The sequence below is a fragment of the Lepus europaeus genome, chromosome 1 (genome assembly GCF_033115175.1).
Source record: "Lepus europaeus isolate LE1 chromosome 1, mLepTim1.pri, whole genome shotgun sequence".
In the NCBI taxonomy this organism is placed as follows: Eukaryota; Metazoa; Chordata; class Mammalia; order Lagomorpha; family Leporidae; genus Lepus; species Lepus europaeus.
Genome location: NC_084827.1, coordinates 125,687,802 through 125,697,685, shown reverse-complemented (window position 1 = coordinate 125,697,685; position 9,884 = coordinate 125,687,802). Strand labels below are relative to the sequence as shown.

The following is a 9,884-nucleotide window of genomic DNA, read 5'->3' as shown; positions in this document are numbered from 1 at the left end:
TTCAGTGGCTTCTCCTAGTTGGACAGCCACATTTGGGTACAGACATCTGGGTACAATGTTACCAATAGATTGAGCAATTTTTGCTTTTTAACTTTTGTAGCTCCAGCCAGCTCACATGGGCTTCTATCAGTTGAAATGGCATCTTCGACTTCAGCCAAGTGTAGGTTATTATGTTCCGAGTGCCAGAAATGATGAGTCGTCTCCACACTTCATCCAGCATGAATAAAAGCAAGATTGTAAAATAATTATAATCTCTTGAAGCAGAGCCAGCCTTGCAACCCGAGCCCATCTTTCTTCATTAATTTGTATACAGTTCTTATTTTAACAGGACAAACTTTCAGAGGGTACTCACATGGGACTGCTGAACCAGCTGTACAACTTTTATTTTGAAGAAAAAAGTAGAGCCTCAGAACAGGCTGTTTTAAAGACAGGGAGGGACTTAGCCTTTCGGAGCTTGACCAGCATGTGGAAGGAGAGCTCTCATGACTGCAATAATTTAGGGAGCTCCTACCTGGGTGACACTCGGGGTAGGAAGTTTTCTGTGAATTTGGTTCTGTTTCCGAGGGTCCCGTGCACTTCTCTTGCCTGGATCAACGTGACTGTTGGTGGTTTTTTCACACCCTGCTCTGTGGGGGAGTGCCCCAACGTGCCTGTCTTATGTGGCCTCTATGGACACACTGCTCAGCTGGCAGAGAGCAGGGCAGTTTTCTCCCAGCACCCAAAAAGAGAAAGAGGAAACTACTTTTTCCTTTTGGGCTCTTTGCAGCACAATAGATCAGGATAAGTTTCCACATTCCCTCCCTGGATTTTCTGGAGTGCTTTCCAGGAAGAAGTTAAACCTTCACCTTTAAATGGATGACCATGTCACAATCAGGAAGAAACATCTCCAAAGACCCATCTTTCGGTAAGTAATGCTACATCCCAGGTGGCTTGAGGGCTGTCAGGAGCAATTGTTTCTTTCCATCCCTCATTTGGGGATTTTGACAGTAGCCTATAGCAGAGCAATGAAGAGTGTGCCTAAAGTTTAACTTCAGGCATTCTGAAGGAGTCCTTTTGTTTTCCATTTTCTGAAACTCTGTACACAAACTCTTATCAACTTCTCAAAATATATTTTGAAAACATCTTAACTATTCGAGCACATGAATAACATAGCCCTGGAAAAACTTTTGAAACATTATGCAATCTCTTGCTGTTTCTGAGGACTTTTGCACAGCCTTTCAAGAAGAAACATTGTGCTTGGTTCGTTCAAGCGATTAAACTCCAGAGAAGTATTTTAGTGCTGTAAATGCTACATCTTTCTGGAATTATATGTTGGAGATAAATTTGCACTGGATAGCTGCTGTGCTAGAGTGCACAGGAATATCAGACTAACAGCTACAGAAACAGTAAGGTCATAGGAAAAGCTGTACACTGGTGCAATCTTGGAACAGGCAAAATGTAGAGACAGTATAACGAACTGAAATGAAGCCTCATTTTGGGGGAGTGGAACACTTTATCTGAGGGAGCAACAATTTCTTTACTAACTCTTTGTTAACTCTTGATTCTTTATTTTCCTAATATATACGTCAGGATTCAGAATTGAGAATTAATAATTTTAAAGTAGCTAGAAAATGAAGACAGATAATTTCTGCCCTGAAAATAAAAGATTAAAAGAAAGAAAGAAGCTAATTATATATCACTTTTATGTTTTCCCCCAAATAATATTCTAAACATAACAGAGATCCTCTATGTTAACAATATCAAAGTTAAAGTCAAGTTGTAACCAATGGTTGTTGAGCTCGTTGATTTAGAACTAACTACAGTGTAATGGAAGTTTGTGGATGAAATTACTGGCTTTCTGTGATTGTTTTATAATGAAGCAGAGTGGACCTTGGAAGGTATGGTTATGCAAAATGTGGCCATTTTTATCGATTGATTAAGCATTACTATGGTATTAGTAACAACAATATACTTTTGTTATGCTTACAACACAACACTAGCTCAAATATATTTCAAACCCTTCTTTGTAACATAAATTGTATTTAAATACAAACATGTGTTAATATTATAATCTACATCTATTTAAATGTGTATTTGTAGATGTCATAGATTAATGGCAATAAAATATCAAAAATCCAGAGCACTCTCCAAATGTGTTTTCCCTTGCTGGGTTTTCTTAGATGTTCTTTCAAACCTATTTAATTAATCTCTGTTTTCTCAAGTGTATATGTGACTTCAGCACTGCATAATAGTTACACAGCTGATTCCAGTGGTGGCCAGTGAGGCAGCACTGGAAGAGGGTACCTGCAGCAGTTCAGGAAGGCCAGATTTTGCTGGCTAAAATCAGATCCACCTAGCCATCATCTTCAGTGTGTTGTCTCACTGGGGAGTGGTTGGGGTCAGGGCAGGTGGTGTTTACCACTGGTTTATGTTAAAGCTTCATTTCTACTTCGGGTGAATTATATCCTAATGTGCTACTTGTAGGTGAATTGCAACATGACTAGGCTTCTGTACATTTTTACCTAAACTGATCTTTTGTGCAAGCTGAGATTCTTTGCTCAGATAATTAGAATAGGATTTGGCAAATTCAAATGATTGCTTTATACTCTTGGTGGTCTACAAGAAAAATGTAGCTAAAACCCAGGCAATTGTTTCAAGCAAGTGTAAAGTTGAATCCCTGTTGGAAAATAAGTTAAGGCTAGGAGTGGTGGAAGTGGGAGTGGGAGCCAACAGCACATTTATGCAGGATCTTGCCTTTACCAGAGTATGATTGTGATGAGGGAACAGTGAGCTGAGCGTACCTTAAAGGATTCAACTAACAAGGCATCATTCCTCAGAGAAAGTTTTGGGCTGGTTTTTCAGTTAAATACATCATGAATTTCCTAATAGTTAATTGTATATTTAGGCACTCTGGTAAGTGGGTTAAACCTACCTTTGGTGCTTTTGTCTGTATCTCATGCCATATTTCTTCTTCCTCTATTGTTTTTTTCAGCCTCCTTTGTCAGGTAGTGTCTCTCTTTAGGCTTTCCTTGGGTCTCACATTTCTTCCTGCCTGACTTTACTGGACACAGACCCAAGTAATAGACTTTTCCTCCTCAGCATGTACTTGTCTGCACTCCACTTTGCAAAGCCCTTGAACTTTGGATCTCAATGCACTTTATAAGCAGGTCTTTGCTAGTCTGTTTCAGATGTGCTAGTGGAACCAGTTACCAGTTTAACATAAAGTTAGTGAGAAAAATATATTGACTATTTATAAGCAATTTACTCACTAAGGTTTACCAGTCCAAGATTCTGTTCAGGGGGCAGGGGTGGGGTGAGATTCCACTTATTGGCACCATTCCAAGTTTCTATATTAAAGGATACTTTCTCCTATAATTGAACTCATAGCTTTAATTTAACTCAACTGGCTTTCTCTGACTACAAGTACTCACCTGTAGTCTATTGCACTCAGATATTCACATATGAAACAAAACAGAGAATCTGAGTTTCCTTCACATGATGTATCACATGATGTATCTAAATAACCACAATACTGGCAAATGATAGGTGCCCTGAAAGAGATAATATCATTCCTGGGAAATTAAAATGGAAGAGACAGATTGCAATAATGACTAATTCTGACAAGTGACCTGACAGAGATGGAAGTAACTTATTTTTTTAGCCTGTTTTCAAGACAATTTAAATCAAACTTCTATTAGCATAATCTCCCTAAATTTCATGGAATAAAATCATCCATCAAGTGGAAAAAGTTGGTTGAGAGGTGTAGGGGTAGGTGATGGGTACTGAAGTTCCATGGCTGGATAAAATGCCAGGACGACTGGGAGGAATCTGACATATTATTTAGATGTTGGCAGTAAGAATGTCTGGGCCTCCTATAAGGAAGATTTTCAACTCGTCTCACGCGGTTAGTTAGGTCATCAATATTCTTTTCTAAAGCCTTTTTTTGGGGGGGGGGGCAGAATTTGAGATATATATTTCCCACCATGTCTATGAGGCAAGTTACAAAGGCAAAGTTTCTTTTATGGCCAAACCAGGAGTCTTTCTCATCTTTTCAAGGAATATCAGGTGGAGTTTCAGGATCCATGAGACAATTCAGCTCGCCTCCTGTGCAGGTGGTGAATCACACTGTGTGATTCTACCTACAAATGCTCTTAGAGCTCAGGCTTTTCCAGAAAAAAGATGATGCGCCTTTCATTCAAGGGAAAACTTGGGTTTTTATCATTTTCTTGGGGGAGGAAACATCACGACAGAAAGAACATTAATTTTTTAATCAACAGCACTGAGTGTTGTCCTTCAGCACTTGCAAAATAAAATTATGTAGGTCTTTAAAATCCAAGATTTAAATAAACACTTGATATTGGAGATCTTGAATAGAAACATTCCTTTAGGTTCTTAAAAATCTTTTCTGTTTCTGTACTGCAGAGAACTGTTGCTTTGGTAATTATAATAATTTATCTCTCTTTGTAAATAGATTCATCCGTTTATTTTTAAATATTACATAACTCCTTCAAATAGAGAATCTTTATGTAACTTCAGTAAAACAATGAAGGCACCTCAATTTTATTGCACATGCAACTACTTAGTAAACTTTCTGAATTTTCCCATGTTGTAAGTTAACCTTACATAGATTGTGATGCCAAGAAAAATCTATCTTTCTTACAAGACTAAATCATTGAAAATATTTCTTATCTGAATTTCATTGTTTATTGCTTCAAATTCTTTCTGGAAGTAGGTAGTGAAAGAATAAATTTTAAAAACAAATGGAAATGATTCTTATAAGTTAAATTTTAGTGTTCTTTGGAAGCAACAACATTTTGAAACTCATTCAGGGTTCAAAGGTGGATAAATTCTCCTTGTGGTAATTTTCCACCAGGAGTCACACTAGAGAGCTACAAACAAAATCGAGCAAATAATGCTTCATCAGCTGTACAATTGAGAACGTGTCTATTCATCCAGGATCTGAGACACCAAAGTACAAGACTGCTAGGGTCCAGGACTAATGAAAATCATGTAGGGATCTGTACAGCATTCAGAACATGCTGTTTCTTCTCTTCATGTCTTTCCAAAGTCTTATTTTTACAAGTATCTGTTAGCAGAGTAATTCTGAGTGTGTTTTTGGCAGGCATTTTATCTTGCATGGATATGCAGAAAGCAATAGGATGAAATAAGAAAGCCTGAGAAAAGGACAGCAGAGCATAACTTTGTTGTGGAGATGGTTGGTAATCCATGGCTGTGTCTGAATTCCAATTTCAAGGCCTGGGATTTATGCTTAATGAGGAACATTGTAAAACATATGTTATGCACTTATCATAAAATATGTTATATACTTAAAATTCTAAACTATTTTGGAATGTAATCATTTTTATTTATTCTCACATTAACTCAGTTTATTAACATTGCTGTCAAAGCTAGAAGTTGCTGGCATGCAGAAGCCATGCCACATTTCAAACTTTCACACTTATGAGGTAGAGCTTTGACTGATTTTGCCAGTGTATAGTAGTTTTCCAGGCAAGTTGTCCAGATAGTACTGAGTTATTGAGATGTTTCAGGTCTATTTCCTGCCATGCTTTGGGAACAAAAGAAATCCTGAAGAAACAGGTTAAAACATAAAATCATTTCACAATTTAAAGAACTTATGACATATTATCATTTAATAAATCCTTACTTACATTCTTAGATGTAAACCTCTTTTAAATAGTTTTACACTGAGATATATACATTAGACAGAAATACAGTTTAGTTCAAAGTCATCAGTGTGAAAAGAAAATACATAGAAATAATTAAGTATGGACTGATGAAGCAGATTAATACATTAACTATTCCTTTCCTTTTACACAGTAAGTTGTTTTTCTAATAGAAAAAAGCTGTATGTGAATCAAGCACCACTCTATATTTATGAAAATATTTTACTAGTGTGGAGCGATATGATGAATGTGATTGTGAATTAATTCAATTAAAAAAGAGATAAAGGAAACTATGAATTTAACTGTAAGAATGACATAGTTACTAAAAATTGAGGATTTTTAAAAGTGTGGCTGTTGAATTTTATGTAAGTGATGATTAATCAACACAACAAAGAATTATATTTAGATTATTCCATCTTGCTGATAGTGAAGAACACTAGAATGTGACACGGTGAAATGAGTTAAAGTTTGTAACATTATAGAAAATAATGCCAATTATGTAGAAGAACAAAAGCATTTTATAACAGACTTGTTAACGAAAACTCAATCTTTTTACTGTCCAAGTCAGTGTTTTATTCCTCCTGGTCAAAATTTTGTTGTATGATTTAAACAGCAAGGAAAAGGCACCACTGAAATTTTAAAATGGTTGGTAAAGATCAAAGTAAAACAACAAATATATGTGAATGTGAGACAGGTAATGTTTATCATGAAAACCCTCATTCATCACTGTGCCTTATTATTTTTTAGCATGAGATAAAAGTAGCTCTAGTTTTTAAATGGTCATCATCAATAAACTATAATTTGTTCTACATTTTATTGTCAGGTGGCAAGTAAGTTACATCTCTGGTATTATTTCATCCATGATCAACAGAAATTTAAATTATCTCCAATATGGGCAGGCATTTAGACTAGTGGTTAAATGCTCACATCTTACCTTGGCATGCTCGGGTTCGCTTCCTAGCTATATCTCCTGACTTCAGCTTCCTGCCCGTGCAGACCCTGGTAGGCAGCAGTGATGGCTCAACTAGTTGGATCCCTAGCAACCATGTGGGAGACCTGGATTGTGTTCCCAGCTCCTGGCCCTAGCCCTATGTAAGCATTTGAGTAGTGAACCACCAAATGATACCTCTCCCTCTCTCTATCTCCCCCTCTCTCCCTCTCTCCCTCTCTCTGACTCTCTCTCTTTCTCTTCCTCTCTATCCCCTTCCCTCCCTTGTCCTCTCAAATAAATCAATAAAAAATTTAAAAAAATATCTGACAAACATTATTATCAGCAGAAGCAGTAGCAGGTATTAATATTGATTCTAGGAGCTACCATTCACTGAAATCTTAGTATATTTTTAGACAAGTTTCACACAGATAATCTTCAGGGCAGCTCCATGAGGAGGTAAGAAGTCCACAAATCATAATTTTGGGTATGAGTTCAGGAACATAAAGTAGATTAAAACATGAGAAAATTTCTTACTCAGGAATTTCATAATCTTGTTTTCTAAGCTACAGTAATTTGGTGATACTTGCACTTATCTTGGGTATTGGTATAATTGAAAAATGGCTTTTCAAAGATTTGGAATGCTTGAAATGAGAGAAATCCAAGATATACTGGTAAAATGATACACTGGGAATATTTATTAGCTTCATACCATCTGGAAATGTTTATATTTAGATTATTAAATTTATCAGAGAGAGTCCTAAAGTAAAAACCAGTGAAAAAACTCAGTCATACTAGTAACTACTAGTTAAAAAGATGACCTGTAGGTTTAGAAATTCTGCAGTATTTTTAAAGCCCATCCTCCTCAGTTCTGTGACAGGACAGAACATAGTTTTGACAGTTCGTTCTCATGGGAAAGCTTTGGTTTATTTATGCATTTGATTGTAGCCACTTGGACATGAGCTCTAATTGATGAAAATTCAACATTTCCTGAATAGGAGCTTCTGGAAGTGTATGGGACAAAGCACAGTGCATTTGAAAGAATGGATGATGATACTTCCAGATTTGTTATCTTTATCACAGCCAGTCCTGCTCCATTCAAGCCATCCATACTTTTGGTTGTGGAGACACATTCATTCTAAATAAGACTGCTATCCCTTTTTATTGCTTTGGTGACTCCAGACTTTAGAATTTTATTTTTAAGAGGCCTTTTTAGCAGATAGTTAAAAATAATTATGTATTTATATTTATTAACCAAGTGTATATAAACATGGCAAATAGGTTTTTGTTAACAAAAAACACATCAGCTTTAAAAAACATTAATGTTTAACTTGACTTTTAAGTATCAAAGAGCTAGGAACAAATTATTTAGACACCAAGGTAATGTCTTTAACATACAAAAGTGACTACTTCATGAATCCTAATTGAGAAAAGGAAAGAAAATACCATGAGGTCAGATCACTTTCAAATTCTATAATTAAATTAAAAGTTGGATGAATGCAGGGACATGTCACAATCTGTTATATGTCTGATGAAATTTACAAGCACTTATATTTGTTCCAGGACTGATCTTTCCTTGAAACAACATAAAACAGAAAAAAAGACTTGCTAATTTCTGGGCCAGCCAGCTAATTCATCATTTGTTGATCCGTGCAGCTGCATCCCATTGTTCCTAACTCTGAGAAGCCATGGCATCCCATCTGCATCTCATCTGTACACATATGCCTTCCTTCCATAATCATTATTTGAGTATGGTGATAAGATCACTTTAAAAGTGAAATATTCCTGAAGCCAGAATCAATATTGAGTTCTTCTTGGTAGTTCTCCTAACTTTTTAATAGAATGTGTTTCATAAGCAAGCATTTACCCAAGCCTTCACATTTTAATACCTAAGAGGATAAGCTTGATTGACACTATGAATGTGTAAAGCAGGATGTGTGGGTAACTGTGGTAGCTGGGAAGCAAAAGACATTTAGTTTCACATTTTTAAAAACACTGAAAGGCTAAAGGAAACAAAATCAGCTGCAGATTGCTAGTTAGCGACCCTTGAAATAAATGAATGATAGAATAAATCATTTATTTGTTTGGGACCACTTGGTGGCCATCTCTCCATTTTCAGGGTGAATGATGGCCAGTAATGCTTGGCTGAACATTCTGGCAGCTACATGCAAGAAAATGACTAGGTTCTTGTTCCTAGTATTTATTAAAAATTGAGAAACCAATAAACCCTACAGTATACCTATTCTGAAACTTTTTAGCATTAAAGGAATAGATACCATATGATGGTTGAATGAGAACATGTGTTCCTGTTAACCCCAAATTGAATGACTCCAGTATCAGGGAATTCAGTGGCAATCAGTTCATGCTGCCTTTGAACAACTAAGACTTGTTGGAAAATACTTTTCTTAAATTGAAATTTGTCTTCTTATCAATACATTTTTTCTCAGTGGAACAGGAACAAGGAGAACCTAAACTTTCTTTCTTACACAGGAGTGCACTCCAAACACTGAAAATAATCCTATCAGCTATTGCTATTTATAGATCTCCCTAAAACATAGTGACATGAGTCCACAGATGAACTGAGTGGGTCTGCTGATCTGTGCCAGGCTTGGTTGATTTTGAAGGCGCTTTCTGGCCAGTGTGGCCAGATAGTGGTTTGCTCTGGGCTGACTGACCTGGGAGGTCCTTGGTTCCATGCCGGCTTTTTCCACTGTGTCTCTCCTGTTACCCTCCAGACTAGGACAGGCTCTCAGCACAGTAGTAGAAAGGGGAAGCAGAAAATCAAAAACACTTTTTCAAGGTTCTGATTGAGTCAGGTTTTTGTTGTCCTACTGGGAAAAAAATCAAAAAGTCAGCTGGCTGAGCCCAAAATCAGCATGGGAGGGCGTTACTAGAGGGTATTGATTCAGGGATGTGCATGCAATTGGGCAAGCTAATGCAATTAATATGCTCTGAAAGCCCTTAGGCTTTTTCTAAATCATCTTTCTTCAGTGTATTCATGGGTCATTCAGCCATTGAGGAGACAGCACACATTTTAATCCCGATCTCATGTTGTAAAGTGACCAGTGAGCTCAGGAAAAAAATATTAACTGAGCAGTGGGGCCCAGATGCCCTTCCTGTGGCCCCTGGAGTCACATGTGGCTCACCTGATTCCAAGGATACAGCATGCCTCAGATTCCTGGTTGAAAACAGATTTTTACAGTTGAAAGTTTAAAAAGTTTCACCTAACTGCCCAAACCATGAGCTATTACACTACTAATGACTGTCCAGATTTCCCTAGTTCCTTTTGGATA

At 36.9% G+C, this 9,884-nt stretch overlaps 1 protein-coding gene across 2 annotated transcripts in view; it reads left to right on the top strand.

Annotated features, from left to right (window-relative positions):
* The first annotated feature begins 290 nt into the window (after positions 1–290).
* PDE1A (phosphodiesterase 1A) overlaps positions 291–9,884 on the top strand; it is a 265,269-nt gene continuing 255,675 nt past the window's right edge. The window contains exon 1 of one of the 2 annotated variants that reach the window (XM_062188745.1): positions 291–904. In XM_062188745.1, coding sequence (XP_062044729.1) covers positions 852–904 — 53 coding nt within the window. In that variant the 5' untranslated portion in view covers positions 291–851. The remainder of the gene's footprint in view (positions 905–9,884) is intronic. The other variant, XM_062188736.1, reaches the window with a different exon arrangement.